This window comes from Anabrus simplex, chromosome 1 (genome assembly GCF_040414725.1).
Source record: "Anabrus simplex isolate iqAnaSimp1 chromosome 1, ASM4041472v1, whole genome shotgun sequence".
Taxonomy (NCBI): domain Eukaryota; kingdom Metazoa; phylum Arthropoda; class Insecta; order Orthoptera; family Tettigoniidae; genus Anabrus; species Anabrus simplex.
The window spans coordinates 407404561-407424176 of record NC_090265.1 but is presented as its reverse complement, the minus strand read 5'-3'; the positions used below and the strand labels follow the sequence as shown (position 1 = coordinate 407424176).

At 38.9% G+C, this 19616-nt stretch overlaps 1 protein-coding gene across 3 annotated transcripts in view; it reads left to right on the top strand.

Moving 5' to 3' along the window:
• The window catches only part of LOC136856864 (serine/threonine-protein kinase SIK3), a 677731-nt gene extending 660939 nt beyond the window's left edge, over positions 1 to 16792 (top strand). For all 3 annotated transcript variants that reach the window (XM_068224993.1, XM_068224992.1, XM_067135068.2), the window contains 2 exons: positions 4480 to 4660; positions 14659 to 16792. In XM_068224993.1, coding sequence (XP_068081094.1) covers positions 4480 to 4660; positions 14659 to 16247 — 1770 coding nt within the window. In that variant the 3' untranslated portion in view covers positions 16248 to 16792. The remainder of the gene's footprint in view (positions 1 to 4479; positions 4661 to 14658) is intronic.
• The last annotated feature ends 2824 nt before the right edge of the window (positions 16793 to 19616 follow it).

Sequence of the window (19616 nt, the reverse complement as noted above, 5' to 3'; positions counted from 1 at the left end):
GCTTGTGTCACGAGTTAGGTATGACTACCAGTGGTTTTCTTGAGCGGACGTCTAGCGAGGTACCTCCATGATTAGTTCCATAACTGGATATATGGCTAGTTTACTGCTTAGACCTCAGGTGAATGTGGATGTCTCTGTTCATCGGAGGTATTTCCATGATGTCGTTCAGTTATATCTAGATGCGCGACATCTTTACAGGCAGATCTAAGATAGGAGAGAAATGCTGGATACTCATTCGTTTCTGATTATGTCAGCACCAAGATTTTGCTTCCTGGTGTCTGTAGCATATAAACTGCCAAGCTCTTCACCAACCTAGAAGCTCTGCAGTTTGCGTTGAGGCACTTACAAGACCATTTTTTCGTGTATACCGGCTCGTTAAATTCTCTGCAATCTATTGATACCTGTTTTCTGGAACATCCACTGGTGCAACACATTCATGATCTTTTAGCCTGGTTATACAGTATAATGCTGGCACCAGAATCACCTTTGCCTGGCTTCCAAGCTGTGTGGGAATTGAGGGCAATGAACTTGTGGATCACACTGCGAAAGAAACGATACCTTCATTACCTAGACCTTTGAACATACTTGCTTGGCATCATGAGGATCTGAGTGGCTAGCTATCCAAACTCCCAACAAGCTGAGAACAGTTAAGAAGACAGCTGCCATGTGGCAGTCTTCTTTCTGGCCTTAACGGAGAGAGGCCGTAGTATTGTATAGGCAGAGGATAGCTCATGGATGATACACACACACACACACACACACACACACACACACACACACACACACACACACACACACACACACACACACACACACACACACACACACACACACACACACACACACACACACACACACACACACACACACACACACACACACACACACACACACACACACACACACACACACACACACACACACACACACACACACACACACACACACACACACACACACACACACACACACACACACACACACACACACACACACACACACACACACACACACACACACACACACACACACACACACACACACACACACACACACACACACACACACACACACACACACACACACACACACACACACACACACACACACACACACACACACACACACACACACACACACACACACACACACACACACACACACACACACACACACACACTCTCTCTCTCTCTCTCTCTCTCTCTCTCTCTCTCTCTCTCTCACACTCTCTCTCTCATCTCCTACAAAGGGAAGACCCTTCAATTTGTTCATCTGGCGCCGAATTGACCGTAGCCCACATCTCACAGAGTGCGCCAATCTTCTGACCTAAGATGGTACCTCGACCTGCAGGAGGCACTTGAACATACTAGCCAATGATGAGGATATTGCTGATCTTGTCATTCACTTAATGTGTGAGAGTGAATTATTCAAGCCCATATAAATTTCAAGTGTTCATTTACTCAAGGAATTTGTGTTCCCTTTGGATGTGATTGTTCATTTTGGCATAATATAATTTTTTTTTAAACTTCATTTTCAAATTCAGTTGTTGAATAAATAAAATTTAAATTTTCTTTTCTGTTTCCACGTAATTTGTTCAGAGAGGATGGTTGTCTAGTTGTATTTCCTCTTAAAACAAAAATCACCACCACCACAGCTTGTGCCCTCGACTAGCTCAGCGATTTCCATACCCAGTACTTTGACTGGGTATGGAAATCACCAGAGTGAATCAATTCAATAATTACTTTATTCAGGAGAAACTGTCAAAAAGCTGTTTGAACCATCTGATCACCTGGCATTGTAGGAAGTGAATGATGAACTATAAAATTCCATACCTCACAATGGAATCGAGCAAAATATATAGGCAGACTTTTTTTAAATCTGAAAGACAGCATTCCAGTCTGAAATTATTTTTTTCAAAAACATTTTCAACAGAACTTACTAATGGTGAATTTGTGAAGCAAGGTTGCAAACTTAATGGAGGTACAACTTCATCACCAACCATTGGATTTAATGACTGAAAAAATTGAAATATGTTGTATGACCATAACAGTTTTTCTGATCACGGTGTATGTCCAGCAGAGTATGTCAGTAGGGGAAGACTTGTAGGAGGAGTGGACACCATACTAATTATGCAGTATCAAGAAGAAGTATTGTATTGGCAAAATGTATAGCAATATACTGTGGAATTGGTGAAAGTTTTAGCTCATGGACTACCATTTCACAGGGAAAAGAAAATTATTGGCTTTGTAAGAAAGGGGAATTTTCTTGGTTGTATTGAACTGATATCTAAATTTGACTCATTCATGGCTGATCACCTGGCTAGGTGAAAGGGGAGGGGGGAGGGATGAGGAAGAGGTGTACCCATTTATTTATCATCTATGATTGTTGACAAGTTTATGTTGCAATTTTGATTAAGTTAAGAACGTCATAACAGTGGTAAAATGCCTAGTATTTTTCAATAATCATAGATTCAACCCGAGATTCATTACATACTCACCAGTTAACACCTATTATTTGTTACATTTTGCCAGATGACACCCATGTTGAAGGTTTCTTTATGTTCTTACCTAATTGCTATCACAAAGGTTCAAGGCTCACCTTTCGCTGGCAAACGCCAAGTGCACCGCTAGTCTGTGGACAACGAAAAATGTGTATTTTGGCATGATGAATCATACTGTAGCATGTGGTAAGCAATGGGAGGGATGTGGCGATTGCCAGGAATAGTCTGATGTGCCAGTTATTGCATCTTAATTTGAGTGATCAGTGAGGCCAGAGTTATGACGATACTAGTAACATTTCAGGATATTATAATGGACTGCAGCCAAGAATTAAAGAAATCAATCCTCCTGCTCTTATATTCTTGATGTTGGGCATTTGTTACAACTTTTGACCTCCACAGCTGCAGAAAGTAGCTATGAATCTGTTTCATTTCTTGTGTTTGAACAGCAGCTGTACAATTTCTTTTAATCGTCAAATCTCAGATGGGACATCTTGTCATGTAGTGCCCATGCTGGTGCGAGTAAAGCTTTGTACAACTCTTGCCATTAGGTAGGTGGTTTCTGCATTAAACAAGATAAATACACATTTTATGTACAAAATCAGCCTTGTCAGTACCTAAGAGTTATTTATTTAATTATTTATTTGTTATCATCTAATACAATTGTTCTCTTCCTCTATGGTTTTTTTCACACTACCAAATATCTCTTGGACTTCTTTACTTATTATTAAACACCAAACACCAAAGTACTAAACATCTCTTAATTGATATCTAATATTTGTCATAAAAGAACACTAAACTACACTATTCTATTTAGAATCTTCTTCAAATGTTATCCTTGTTTGTTACCTCAAAATAAAATTAGCATCTCTTAAAATATTACTAAAATTTTCCAATCCAGAGATTACATCAGTTAAATATTGCTGGTATTTCCATCTGTCCTCGAACACCCCATAGTGTGGTAGCTCTTCACTCCAGCCTAAATTAATATACTGTTGTCCATACATAAACATAATTGGCCTTGACCTTATTATCAGGCAACAGGCCTGTCAGTAGAACATTGATATCAGGATCAATATCTTTCTCCTCTATTAGCAAATTGCCGGACTGAGTGGCTCAGACGGTTAAGGTGCTGGCCTTCTGACCCCAACTTGGCAGGTTCGATCCTGGCTCAGTCCGGTGGTATTTGAAGGTGCTCAAATACGTCAGCCTCGTGTCGGTAGATTTACTGGCACGTAAAAGAACTCCTGTGGGACTAAATTCCGGCACCTCGGCGTCTCCGAAAACCATAAAAGAGTAGTTAGTGAGACATGAAACAAATAACATTACTATTATTATTAGCAATTTGGACATTGATTGTTTTTGACACTCAAATCTGAAGCTCTGTCAGTTGTTCTATTTAAAATGAATGCACTAGTCCCAGCAACCAACGGAGGTGAATGCACTAAAGAGGTCTGAGAGGTATTTGTATTGTGAAAAAAAAATGCTGAGGAAGAGGACAATAGGTCCTCAAAACATAACGGTGTGTTAGGTGATAACAAATAATTAATTAAATAACTCCTAAGTATTGGCAAGGCTGATTTTGAATATCAAATGTGTATTTATTGGAGTAGAGATTGTAGTCATTATAAAATCAAACTACAACTGTTTTAATAAAATTTAAACAAAATAAAGGGTGGTGGATGTAAAACAAAGGATGTTAAATTAGAAGCTATCTCAGCAGTTGGTAAACTAAACAGCCTTGAAATGACAATAATGATACACTATTGTAATTGTATCAGAGTGAAGTTTAAAGATGTAAGTGAAAAATGTGTACGTCTTCCTTGAAGTTTATGTAGCATTGTTGGAAGAAAAGCTAAGATTCCTAGAGGGATGCACTGATAAAAACTTTGAACTCATTGAAGTTGATGCGTGCCTGTGTAACAAGTTTAGATCATTTTGTTTGTCCTCATTTACTGAAATATTATAATTCTTCTTTACAGAAGCACAGTGGGGGAGCAACTGATGCACATACACAGGCTGAGCTGCAACTGAGGCACTCCTTGCACATCCAGCAGATGAAGGGGGCGGGTGTGGCCACGCCTTCTCTGTCTCCCATGGCCACACCTCAAATGTCTCCCACCCCATCACCACCCATCATTCAGAGCCCTGCATCTATTCCAGGTACTACATATACTATCCTCCAATATTATTTAAGTAGCAGCCCAAGAAAGGGACTATATTGAATATATTGAATTTTATGACAAATATTTGCATTTTGTAGAGACTTCCTTTGTGCACATTTACACAGTCGAAACTTTTGATATTTAGCCCTATTGTGCATCGGTGTATATGAGAGAAAGTTGCTCCATTGGTTCTTATTGAAATTTATCTGGAGTAGTGTGATTCATATTCTCACCAGTCATCACATTTTTTTCATGTAGGTAATCTTGTATTTTGCTGTTCGTAATAATTTATGGTCGTGCATATACACTGTCTGATCAAAAGCTCTGAGACACATAAACTAAACCCTAGATGTTACTACAACCACCACTGCTGCTACAAAAAGCAGCTGAGGGCTTGATGTTGTTCAGTGTTACAATATATCTGCAGAATGGGTGGAGCAAGGAAATTTAGTGACTTCGAACGTGGAATGGTTATAATTACCACATCAGTCAGCAGTTAGTCAGAGCTATTTTCTGCCTTCCCATACTGCCCAAGTCAGCTGTCAGTGACTTGATATTGAAGTGAAAACATAACCACAACTAAACCTCGGCCAGGTGGGTCACGGCTGTTGACTGTAGGTACTGTCGAACAGGAAAATTGCATGGCATTGCATGATACCATAACACATGAATTCCACAGTGCCGCCAGTAATTGTATAGCTAGCACCATGGCTGTGTGAGAGGGGATGCGGAAGTTTTGGTTCAAGGTTCACCTTTTGCTGGCAAACGCTAAGTGCACCACTAGTCCGTGGACGAGAAATATATGTTTTGGCATACTGTACCATATGGCAAGCAGATGGAAGGGATGTGGCGAACGCCAGGCAAGCAATACATGTCTGCCAGTACAGAGTCCACAATGAAATTTAGGGGTGTTTCATATTGAGGGGACTTGTCCTTTTGTAATACAGGTGACTCTTGCTAATTTGAGCCTCAATAATTTAAATTTCTTGATAAATCAAACTGGTTGTCTGGTCCTTTCGAGAAAATCTTGATAAATCAAAAAATTCCTGTGTTTTGGTATCCTCATCGATTCAGAGTGATTGTCATGACTAAGGAATGGATTTTTATGTGCTAAAAATCCTTAAAATATTTTTATAAAAGTTTAAAATATTTTGTTTTAAATATACTGATAATGTAAATATAAAATATTAAAATATGGTGTTACCAAATATGCCCCTTAAGGCAAATGCATGTCTGTGTATGATAAAGTACAGTATGGTATATTTCTTTTTCATGTGACATAGTAGATATTATGGTATTTACAAAAAAAAACAGGTAATGTTTTGTTTAAATATTGCAGAAACAACATATCATCTTCGAAAAATTTGTACTAGTTCATACTCGCCAATCACCCGCTGAAATATTAGTTGCTAGAAGTAATCTCAAGATCGTAGTGAACAACAAAGGTCATCTCCAAATTGTCCATTACAAATGCATGCTGATTATCTCTAATATGATGAATGGTATGGCACTAGGAAATCAACCTCAGAAAAGGTTAGGGTGTCCCATGCTTAAAGCGACGTGCAGTTCTCAGGGTACTGGGGGAATTGTGAGAAATGGGTGACCAGTAACCAACATTAAGATAGCAATAGTAAATCTTATGACCGGGACAGGAAAGGCATAGGGAGTAGTAGATTTCATGGAGAGGGAGAAGGTGGAAATGATGGGGCTGAGTGAAGTGAAATGGAAAGGTAATGGAAGGAAGAAATTGAGGAAAGGATACACATTATACTGGAAAGGTGGCCAAGAGGCAATGAACAGAGTGGGACTAATCATTTTGAAGCAATTGGAGGAGTATGTTGAAGTGGTAGAATGTGTGAGTGACAGAATAATGACGATAAGACTAAAGATGAAAAATGAAGTGATGGACTTCATACAAGTGTATGCACCACAGGCGGGGCGGGGGACAGAGAAGAATATATTGAAGGATTCTTGGAGAAAGTAGAAAGAAAAATTTCAGGTGTGGAAGTGGTAATTATGGGAGATCTGAATGCACAGGTTGAAAACGAGAGACAAGGAAAGGAAGAAGTCATTGGGCTATATGGATATGGGAAAAAGAATCGCGAAGGAGAGGAACTAGTGGACTTCTGTGAAAGGAATGGACTTATAGTGGGGAATACATGGTTTCGAAAGAAAAACAGCAGTAAAATTACGAGATTTGGGTGGGGTGACAGAAGAACAAAATCAGTAATTGGCTACTTTATGGTGGAAAGGACAATCGCAGGAAGTTGATGGATTTGTCAGCTTTACCAGGAAAAGAATTTGATGGGGACCATAGAGTTGTTGTGGAAAAATTACAGTTGGGTATGGAAAAACTAAAAGAGATAAGAGAAAGCAAAATAAAAGTATGGAAATTGAAAGACAAAAATGTACAGGAAGATTTTCAGGAGAGATTGAAGCAACAAACCCTAGTTACTGAAATGGAAAATGTAGAACAAGAGTGGGCCAATTTTAAAAAGGCATTTGTTAGTGCAGGAGAGAGTGCTTGTGGCAGGACATCTACAAGAGTGAAAGAAAAGGAGACACCATGGTGGAATGAGGAAGTGAAGTGGTGAAAGAAAAGAAGACAGCCAGGCGAGAATGGAACCAAGATCAGAAGAAATCAAAAGGAAGTATCTCAACAGCAAACAGCGATGTAAGAAGGTGGTAGGAGAAGAAAAGTTGGGAAGAATTTACACAAAAAATGGAAGCAGATGTAAGTGGCAGTAAAAGGATGCTGTATGGACTTATGAGAAGTAACAGGACAGAAGGAGTTACCACAAAGCTAGTGAAAAAGGAAGATGGGAAACTGTTAACACACCCAGAAGAGATAAAGAGAAGATGGAAGGAGTATTTTGATAAGCTATTAAATGTGAACAACTGTACAGGAAACAACTGTACAGGAGAGAAAGAGAACCAGTACAGTGTGAGGACTCAACAACAGAGGATGATACAACAATGCGGGAGGTGGAGTTAACGATACAAAAGATGAAGATGGGAAAAGCAACAGGGATGGATGAAGTCAGTGTGGAAATGATAAAGAGTGCTCGACCTGTTGGTATGCAATGGTTGTACCGATTACTAAAGTGAATGTGGAAACACAAATGTGTACCAGAAGACTGGAAAAAAGGTATAATAATACCAGTATCTAAGAAAGGGGACAAGAAAGTTTGTAGTAACTATAGAGAAATCACACCAGATTTAAAACACACACATGTGAAAACAAGTAACAGCAAGGACAGCCATTGAGGATGATAGGGGTTGAGTACATCTTTCCTTATAATAACGATTAGTATGTTTCTGCTCTCAGTTTCAACTGTTCACCGATATACTTTTTTCGTTCTTTACAGACCTTTTTCTATACTACGCAAGATCTTGCTGTATTTGACATCTTTTTACTGACCGGTTTTTCAAGCCTTGCCTTTGAGAGGTCCTCTCTCCCCCACATAGTTAAAACTTTGCCTGGATTTTAGCATGAAGGATTTTTTAATGCAACAAGTGCTATGTAATAAGTTTTGGAAGAGCTTTCTTAAATGGAAAATACACCAATTTAAATCTGAACTGTTCTTTTAGTGGTTAAAATGATATTCTTGTAGCAATTGCATGTTTTTTCTTTCTTATGTTTGTTGATTTTTATTTCTAGCCAAGCTACAGCTGAAGATGTCCTGCACTTCAGGACGAAACGTGTCCCATGTGTTAATGTAACTTAGTAAACAAATAAATCAAGTGTATTTTGTATTGAGTAGGTGGACTCTCAAAGGCCTTTAAATTTTTCACAAAACTTACACATTAGTAAAAAATGCCAAGACATGCATTTTTAAGCATAATAAAAATGATAATATTCTTTTACAGTAATTTTAGGGCATAAAACATACAGTATGATGCATCTATTAAAAAAGACAAAATATGCATTGTTATACACAATAAAAGTGGTCATATTCTGTTCAGATATTAGTGATTTGCATAAAATAATTTACCAGTATGTTCATACAGTGGTGCAAAAAATATGTGCAAATGCATGAACCTCTGGTCCCTAGTAATCATTTGTAAAATTAAGCTGTGGAAAGTGGAATGAAACAAAAGGAGTAGCGAACACTTTTGGGAGTCTAGCATCCACACTGTTGGCAGTCCTGAAGCAGAAAGATTGCACTGCTGAAAATTCATCATACAGAGGGAGGAAGGTGAATTTCCGCATCTTGAAGAAAGTTTTTTGGAATAGCTTAGTCAATGTATAGGACAAAACATACCCCTCAGAGGTTATATGCATAAGGAAAAGGCTAAGTCATTCACTATTAGTTTGGGTATTGAAGGGTTCATTGCTAGTGAAGGGTGGCTCACTAACTTCGCAAAAGACATGACACTTTAAACAAAATTTGTGGAAAAAATGCGAGTGTTGTTGACCCAATTTGTTTGGCATTGAAAGATCAACTAGGGAGCCTGCTGACAAATTATGAGTTGCACAGTATGGTCCGTACTGACAGGACTTTTTCAAGTGTGTCCCTGACCGAACATTGACTTTCAAAGACGAAAAATGCCTTGGTGTAAAACATATCAATGAAAGAGTAATACATGGATGGGTCTCAGAGACTGAAGCTTCTTTTTTGATAGGGAAAGCTGCTAACCCTACATATTTCAAGGGTATCAAATCATTTTCTACATCTTACTGCTCCAACAAGAAGGTGTGTATGACACTTGGTGGTAGTCGAGCCTGGACAAAGACATGAAAATACAAAAGTGAAAAATTCTGCCTTTTCTGGATAGTCTCTGTATAATGTGAAACTTCACGTTTTCCCTGCTAACACCACTTCGAAATTACAACCACCTGACTAGAGAGTATTTCAGAATTTTAAAACTTTTTACTGCAAAGCAGTTGTGACAGTGGTGTTAGATAGCATTGAAGATGATCAGAGGGCCAACATAACAATGTTTAAAGCAATGACTCTGGCTAATAAAGCATGGAAGAATGTCACCCTGATGATGATTTTGAACTCTTTCAAGAAATGCAGATTCATCAAGAAGTCACAGAATCAACTGCAGTGACAGTGCAGAGAGGAGAAATGGACTTGTGGTGCACAGTACATGGAACCTTCTTCCTGACATAGGAAAAAAATTTGACTTTTGACGATTTTGTACATTTTAACAATCATTGAAGTCTGTGGTGCCTGGACTGTTTGTTTGTTCAGAGCGACGTGAACGAAGACTGTGAGGAAGAAGGAGAGCCAAGAGGCAAGATTGTTATTGGAAACATTGCGCGAATACATCCTTAGAAATGAAGTAGACGATGCTCTATTCTCGACTTTGGTCACAATAGAAAATACATTAGAAGGACCATTTGTTGTGTCAGTTTTACTGTCATGGCCGTGAGGCCCCATGGGGCAGCTGCATCTTATCGCACTGTTGCTTTCTTAACACCACCTGGAGGACATGTGTAAGGTAATTTAAGGTTTCACCTATGGACGTGAAGCAACGTTCGATCCCCATCTATGCAGACGATATAAATCTTACAGTCCAGAGTACCTCCTTTGAAGAAGCAGAGAATATTTTGAATGAAGACCTTTGAAAGCTGGGTGTTTATTTTAGAAAGCGGCAGCTTCGACCAAGTCCTTCCAAATCTGAGGTAACTACATTTCACCTTAGCAACTTGCTGGCAAAATACCAACCTAGAGTGATGTCCGGGAACCAATATTTGAAATACAACAGCTGTCCTAAGTACTTACGAGTGATATTGGACAGAGCACTAACTTACAGCTATTATATTGAAGAAACAGCTGCAAAACTAAAAAGCCCTAATAACCTACTCAGTAGGTTAGCCAGAACATCATGAGGCGCTGATGCCAACAGTCTCAGGTCTACTGTTTTGGCTGTCCTATACTCTCCAGCTGAATACTGAGCAGGAATATGGTTGAACAGTTCCCATTGCCAAGTTATTGATATCCAACTCCGCCAGACGAGGATAATCTCTGGCACTCTTCACTGCACTCCGTCTCAGTGGCTACCTGTACTGAGTAATATTGTTCCCCTCACATCAGGAGACAGCAAGCTCTTGTCCATCTATGGCGCAGAATAATGAAGAATGGCGTTCTCCCAACCCACCATGACGTCAACCAAATCACTACATCCAGGTTGCAATCACAAAAACCAGCCTACAAGACGGCTATAAAACTTACTTCAACTTGGTTTGCCCCCCCGAAATATATGGAAGGATGAGTGGTCTAAATCTCCACCTCATGGTCTGATTGAAATCCATGACCCCACCATAAAACTAACTGGATTTCATCCCCCTCAGGCTATCTGGTCAGACTGAACAGAATTCATTGTGGCACTGCCCGAACCGGTGCAACCTTATATCAGTGGGGCTGGATAGACTCGCCTCATTGTGACTGTGGATATGTAGTGCAAACTATCAAGAATATCATACAGGAGTGCCCTCTACATATGTATCCTGGGTCCTTGGAAGATCTTCATGCAGCCAATCCAGAAGCAGTTGAATGGATTAAATATCTACGAATCCATATTTAAAGTTATTTTGCTTTCGGTCCTAATGCTTTAAATTGTATGTATTGTACATATTATTTTATTCTTACTGTCTTGTATGCATCATATGCTAATATGGCAACGTCGATTACAAATTGATATCCAAGAGCTAAGAAAAACCATTGGTCAGCTTTCTGCATACCTCTGTAACAAAACGAAAACTAACAGAAACTTGAGGAATGTGTTCAGGAAAATCAACACCCACACAAATGAACCCGAGCACAGAGAAAAGGTCAAAGAATACATTGACACCCAAAAACAAAAGTTGTGTGCAAAAGCAGCAAGGCTCAGAAGGTACAAAGAGTCTCGAGCTAGGAAAATGCAAAACAACCTTTTCTCCAAGAATGAGGGCCAATTCTACAGAACGCTCAAGCAAAATCGGCAAACTAAGGCAGAAGAACCTCCAAGTATGCAGGACACGGAAGACTTTTGGAAACGTATTTGGTGTACCAACACAGTCCACAATACAAACAAAACATGGATTAAGGAAGAGAAAAACAACAATGGTTATGCAGAAATGAGTTTTGATACCATAGAAGAAAGCCATGTGAGTAATGCTGTCAGGAGAACTCAAAGTTGGAAAGCACCAGGTACAGACAAAATACAAAATTTTTGGTATAAACATTTCACTTGCGTCCACAAGAAAATAGCCCAACAATTCACTTATCTCATGCATCATCCTGAAGAGTGTCCTGAATTTCTTACATCAGGAATTACATACCTCCTACCTAAGGAAGGTGGAAATGCTAAAGATCCATCATCTTACAGACCAATAACTTGTCTACAAACGATCTACAAACTTTTTACATCCATTCTCACAGAAGAAATGTATAAACATATCAGCAACCATAACATTCTGACTGAGGAGCAGAAAGGATGCAAAAAGTCATCACTAGGGTGCAAAGAACAGATAATCATAGACTCCGTTGTAACACAACAGGCAATACACTCGCAAAGAAACCTGTACACAGCGTATACAGATTATCAGAAAGCATTTGACTCAGTTCCCCATTCATGGTTAAAAGAGGTACTTCATTTGTACAAGATCAGTCCTGCCATAATTCATTTTCTTGAAGTTACTATGAACAATTGGAAGACAATGCTCTGCACTAAGACAGAAAATAAATGTATCATGTCCGACACAATTAAAATTGAACGTGGTATATTTCAAGGAGATTCATTAAGTCCTCTGTGGTTTTGCCTTGCAATGAATCCCCTATCCAATCTTCTAAAAGCTACTGGTTTTGGATTTGATATTAAATATAACAATGGGAAACACAGAATATCTCATTTGTTTTATATGGATGATCTGAAAGTGTATGCCCACAACGAAACACAAATGAACGCCCTGCTGAATATAATAGACTCTTACTCATCTGATGTGGGAATGACGTTGGGAGTAAAGAAATGTAAGCTGCTAACAATTGAACGTGGTCGGTACACAAACTCCTAACCATATGAGCTCCATACCGGATCTTTCATTGAGGGAATGACACAAACAGAGACATACAAGTACCTTGGATTTGCTCAGAATACAACTCTGGAGCACAAGAAAATCAAACAGGAACTCGCTGATAAATATACATCGAGGTTGCATCAGATTTTGCGCAGCTACCTAAATGCCAAGAACAAAATTAAAGTAATAAACACGTACGCTATTCTAACCCTTGTTTATTCATTCGGAATTCTGAAATGGTCTGCTACAGAAATAGACAGCATACAAAGAAAAACGAGAACTTTGCTCACCACCTATAGATTACATCATCCCAATTCATGCATGGAAAGGGTCACTCTCCCACGAAAATTGGGAGGCCGAGGAGTACTGGATCTTCAAGTCATGCTCCTGAATCAGATAAAGAACCTACGGAGATACTTCCATAAAAAGCAAGAAAACAGCCTTCTCCATGAAGCTGTAGTACTTGCTGACAAGTACACTGTTCTGTATCCATACAATGCCTCTGACCCACATACAAATCACCAAGTATCCCTGCAGGAGAAAGAAAGGACATGGCGAGAGAAGACCCTCCACGGAAAATACTACAGCAATCTAAACCAACAGAGCATAGACAAGAATGCGTCGTGTATGTGGTTACAAAGTGGGCGCTTATTTGGGGAGACAGAGGGATTTGCAGTTGCTATACAAGACCAAGTAATAGCTACAAACAGTTACAAAAAGTACATCATCAAAGACACCAGCGTACTCTCCGACAAATGCAGACGATGCTCCGTTCATCTCGAGACCATCGACCATATCACTGCGGGCTGCCCAGTACTTGCCCCCGTAGAATACACGAGACGACACAATCTTGTCTCGGGAATCATACACCAGGCACTTGCTCAGGAAAACCAATTAATTCAGGAGCGTATCCCTTATTACAAGTACCATCCAACACCATTCCTGGAGAACGAGTTGATTAAGCTTTATTGGGACACTGCTGTAGTGACAGACAAAACAGTCAACCATAACAGGCCAGACATCATACTGGTAAACAAGAAAACTGGGACCACTTTCATTATTGACATCACTATCCCCAATGACACCAACATTGACAGGAAGTACAGTGAAAAAATCTCCAAGTACAAAGAACTTGCAGAAGAGATAAAGAGGATCTGGAAGATGAAACTGGTACGAATAGTTCCTGTGATTCTGTCAGTCAACAGCCTCATTCCACATACACTTCACAAGAGTCTGCGAGAACTGGGTCTCCCACCGAACATCTACAAAATTATGCAACATTCTGACCTCCTGTCAACATGCAACATTGTGCGATCGTTCCTCTCGCAAGAATGAAGATCCCATGATCTACAGTTTTGTATATACCTGTACATCAATGTTTGTATTATAATGTGTAAATACTTTAATTATGTAAGGCACTTGGTGCATCCCGTGCCCCATTACTACCCATATTTCCTGTGGAGAAGTGTATGAATAATAATAATAATAATAATAATAATGTCAGACTCGTTGGCTGAACGGTCAGCGTACTGGCCTTCGGTTCAGAGGGTCTCGGGTTCGATTCCCGGCCGGGTCGGGGATTTTAACCTTAATTGGTTAATTCCAATGGCTCGGGGGCTGGGTGTATGTGTTGTCTTCATCATCATTTCATCCTCATCACGACGCGCAGGTCACCTACGGGTGTCAAATAGAAAGACCTGCACTTGGCGAGCCGAACCCGTCCTGGGATATCCCGGCACTAAAAGCCATACGACATTTCATTTCATAATAATAATAATAATAATAATAATAATAATAATTTTCTTTCTTTGATTTATCATGCTGTAGTGTATTTTCTGGAACCATTTCGGATATTAAAATAGTATGTCAGTATTGTAAATATAACTTTAACTCCATTGAATGCTAACACTTTAGTTCTTTGTACTCTGTATTTTTGTTAAGTAACTTCAGAATCCCATTCTCATTATTGTTTTCTCTCTTTTTGAAAGGCTCTCCAATTCATCATGTGCAGTCACCATGTATGCCTGATGGTGGACATGTAACATTAGATCACCATCTTCAACGACTGAATTTACAGCAGCAGCAATTTCAGACAACTGGTGGTTCCTCTAGTGTAACATCCATCACTCAGGGCCTAAGTGGACTGTCTACCAACACAGGGTCCATTACTCAGGGAACACCAACGTCAGTACCAGCTGTTCCACTAGACTTGAGAATTCAGCAGACATCACCTCATCACCCTCACCACCGCTCGCCTGTATCAACTCCTCTACAACACTCGCCTTCCAATTCGCCTGCTCTTGGTATGATTCAAGAGGAGAATAACATGGCAGTCCAACAGATGACTTTTGGTATGGACAGGAGATCATTTTCTGGGAATCCCAGACAGTTACAGTTGGGTGTTTCTGCAGCATTTAGCCCGCATCACCCACAGATATCTGTAACAGATGAAATGGGGGGTGAAGTAACACTTGTTGCTTCATCATCAAGTAATTCAAGTGATTCTGCCCACTCTGATTTGGATGACAATGGTATGTCAGAAATGGTTGTAGAAGATTCGCCACCTAGGGATGTGACTGCCCAACAGGTGTCGATGGTGCATCCTATAATGGTAAGCCCACTAGAGACTGTATCGTACCAATCACAGCCTTATTATTTCCCATCAAATATTGACTTTAGCTCCAGTGGAAGTCACGGGTATTATCCTTCCCCTTCTCAGACTGTTCCTATAGTTCCTTTACACCCTTTCTCTCCTCCAGCTTCAATACCACCTTCTTTTGTCATATCTGGTCCATGTGATCCATCACGACCATCAATAGTGCGTGGCATTGGCAAGCAACAGGCACAGACTAATAATGTAGGGGGAGAGAGTGGTGACCAACAACATTCCAGTGATAGTCAGCAGGCAGTTTTAGGACATTCCCAACATTATTCCAGTGTTAATTCAAGAATACCTACATCTTCATCAGAGGAGCGACGGGACTCTTATGTCCAGCCGAAGAACACAGTGTTGAGGCATACTTTCCCTCCACCTTCACCATTCCTGCCTCACCTACACGATCTCGTCGACTACTACGGTGAAGATCCTTCGCAAGAATCCAGCCATTATCATCACATCCACCAAAATCATTTTATGAATCCTATGGATGTTTCTTGTGAAAATAGTAAAAATAAACTGTTTAAGGACTTGTCAGTGACAGAGATATCTTCATCTACAGGGAACATGTTCGGTTCAGAGCTACTACAGAAGACATCCAGTGGTTCGTTCAAACTTACCCTACCCGACTGTTATTCAAAGCTCACTGCATCCCATATATTAGAATTAGTGAAACGGATAATTGACACAAGAGCACCGCCAAAGGGATTTACGTTCTCATCATGTGTAGGTAGTGATGACTCAGGGGATCAAGGGGAGGGAGGATTAGCACTTGAATATGCAGATGGAGTTCAGATTGAACTCAGAGTGTGTGAAGACTCAGGTTGTGAGCTAAAAGGCCTCAAGATGAGACGCATTTCTGGTGACCATCTGCGGTACAATCAGTTGTGTCAGGAACTGATCTCATGTATGACGGTGTAATGTACTGCCTCGCCATCAGGGGTGCCATTTTGGTATGCTATCAGTTGCACAATGTTACTGTCCATATACTGTACAGAACATACATCGGATTTCTATTTTTATGAAGCTTTAAAGAAATTAATGATGCAGTAATGTTCTAATATCATTATAATGTAGATTTATAATGTTTGCATTTCTTGTAGTTGAATATAAAATTAGTACTTTTTTATTGTTAGTGTTTGTGATTTAGTGAAAAATATATAGTATTTTCAGAAGTTCATTTATGTATTATAAAAATAAAAGCAGGTCAACTTCTGTGCATATGTCAACAGCTAAATTTTTAAAAAACTTTCTCAACAATTATAACTATAAGTATATTTTTTCTGTGCCTTCTAGTACTGATTGAAAAATACTTATTTGATTATGTTTCTGACATGTATCTAGAATACGTAATTTTATCAAAATAGTACCCCTGATTTTTATGTACAGTGAACATATTTGTAAATATATTGTACAATTGTAAATATGAGATATTGTATTTAAAAGGAGTTGTTTCACAATCTACAGTAGTGTTATTACTTCTTAGATCATTTGTTACATTTGGCAACATTATTTCTTATCAAAGAATTCTCCTTGTCAACTTGTTTGTTGACTTGAAACATTGTTTGTTCTTGTGAATAAGGTTACACCATGTGTGTCAGTAAGAATCACAAAATATCCACTTGTTACAATTTTATATCAACTGTTAAGCTGATAGCATTATTATATCAGTTAACTGTAGTAATATGATAAGAAAATGGCAGCCGTTAGCACAAATTTCTATAACTAGAAAATATCTTGAGAGAATAGTGTTGTTAGCTAATAATATTAAGAATACATTATTCTTATTAATAATTTTTAGTAATTTCTGCTTTCAAGACTTCAATCTCTCCCTCTCATCTGTTTCATCTTCAATTACAAGCAACCTCTGACCATGAGCGATTTTCATATTTGGAGAAATTTTAGAAAAAGTGTATTCATGTTACAGACCCTTTTCTAATAATAATAATTAAGAACTTACTTGATTGTATTTCAGGTGCATTCCATATGTTCTTCATACTCAGGTGGGAACCTAAAAGAAAAAGAGAAAAAGAAGCAGTATAATGCAATGTAGAAAATGGATGGAAAGCAGTGACTTTCCTGGTGAAAATGCAGTTAATAACATATATCACATCATCTATGATTGCTAGTGTTATCTTTCTTACTGTAGAATGTTTTCTAGGATGGATACAATCATATAAAGAGTGGAAAAGAGGAAGTGGCCTGGCAGAAGTAATGGGAGTTGAAAATGCAAGTTTTTTTGGATCGAGGTATCAACTTAGGTTTTACTGTGGTATTGCTCTGGGCAAACTGGTGAAAATAAGTGCCATATGATTTGATAAACTTGACCATGAATAGGAATAAGATGTATTTGGAAAAACAAATATTGACATACCATTTGGTGAATGGTAGACACGAGTGATGGGTTGTTCATGAATGACTCATTCATAGGAGCTAGCTCACTCAATGAGAGCTCGTTCAGTTCAGAGTTGACTTGTTAATGAATGACGTGATTGTATCATGAGGATGAGCTCCAAAAATAGCTAGCTCATTTCATCAACTCACTCCTTTTTAATACCAATATAATGGTCCGTTATTGGACATTACAAATTTTCGAGCTAACTCATTCTTGGTTGCCTGCGTTTCGCCCTTGTGTGCTAAGTTAGGCTCGTCAGTTGGGACTTAGCACACCACCCAAGACGCAAGGCTAGTGCATACCGTGGAGGCCACTGCATAGGCTACTTGAAGCCACTCATTCAGGACACATATTTTAGGTTCCCTATGGGAATCAACATCTACATCATCACTCCTTTTTAGTGAATAACATTCTTCAAATGATCATGTGGCATAGAGATGCCACTTTATAAGGCTATCCAGCCCTACTTCTTTACTCAGTGTCAGTGGTCTACCATGCTGTGACCTTGGCAGCCTACATGAAAATTCAAATAAACTAAAATGATACTGAAAATTACTACCAGTTCACTTGCCGTATGAATTTAGAATCAATGAGGGATATAGATCAAACAGGTTAAGGGCTAATAAACACCACCACCAAAAGACATCAAGTTAAGGTTAACTTCTGAAAATGATGTACAAACAACATTGTCACTATCCAGAGCACTAAATACACCTCCATTAAATAGAAAGCAGCATAGTTTTATTCTGCTTGGAATAGTTAAGAGATACTCTGGTAAATTCTACATATTTCTTAAATGTGGTCTTAGGTGTGAATAAACAAGTATGTCAACATGATTCATACCATTCAGTTTTATGGTTCATTGGATAATGGTACAGTTCAAAAATGAAATAAATATAAAATAATATGACTACTTTGGATTTCAAAAATTCCTACCACAGTACTTATATCGTATATTATATTATATTATATTATATTATATTACATAATTTTACAAACATGCAAGGAATGCCAATTTACTGTATTTATGTGAATAATCCCCGCATTTATGTGAATAATCCCCGCATATATATATATATTTTTTTAATGGGAGCACAAAATTGGGGTGCGAGTTTTATTTGCGTCAAGGTTGGCAACATGCTCCTAGCTCACCTAGTTTTATTGTTGGGTGTACAGTTATGCTTTGTGTAACCGCAGATGCAAGAAAACTGTCCCCACATGTCATATTTAAACGGAAAACAATTCAGACTTTTAATTCTAAATTGCCTTTAAATTTAAAAAAAGTAGTATTTTACAGAGTAATTTAAATTCCAAATTTCTCCACGTCATGATAGAACGCGTCTTCTGGAATGTGCAGGGGTAGCTTTCCACACTTTGACTCACTTCGGTGTATCTATAGTGTATTTCATAGTTGCTAAGTTCAAGTGAAATCTTAATTCTTTTGTATTCAGCGTTTTAAGGAATGCCACAATATCACGTAACAGGCAGTGTGCGGAGAAGAAGAATCCACGAACACTGGTTATGCCAACAGTTGGCGAAAATGCGTGGCTCATAATTATAATCAATTCGTACGCACCGAACAATATTTTGAATAGACATGATATTGTATAGGCTTTTGGGCTTGTGCCATGTCAAGAGAATAAGGTAAAATGCGTCCCGAATACTTCGAATTAACAAGGTTTTACTGTTTCTTGTTTAAGAAGCCTTTCTCGTGGACAGTCGAGAATTCTTCTGAGACATTACAAATTTTCCAGCTAACTCATTCTTGGTTGCCTGCGTTTCGCCCTCGTGTGCTAAGTTGGGCTCGTCAGTTGGAACTTAGCACACCTCCCAAGACGCAAGGCTAGTGCATACCGTGGAGGCCACTGCATAGGCTACTTGAAGCCACCAGCAGT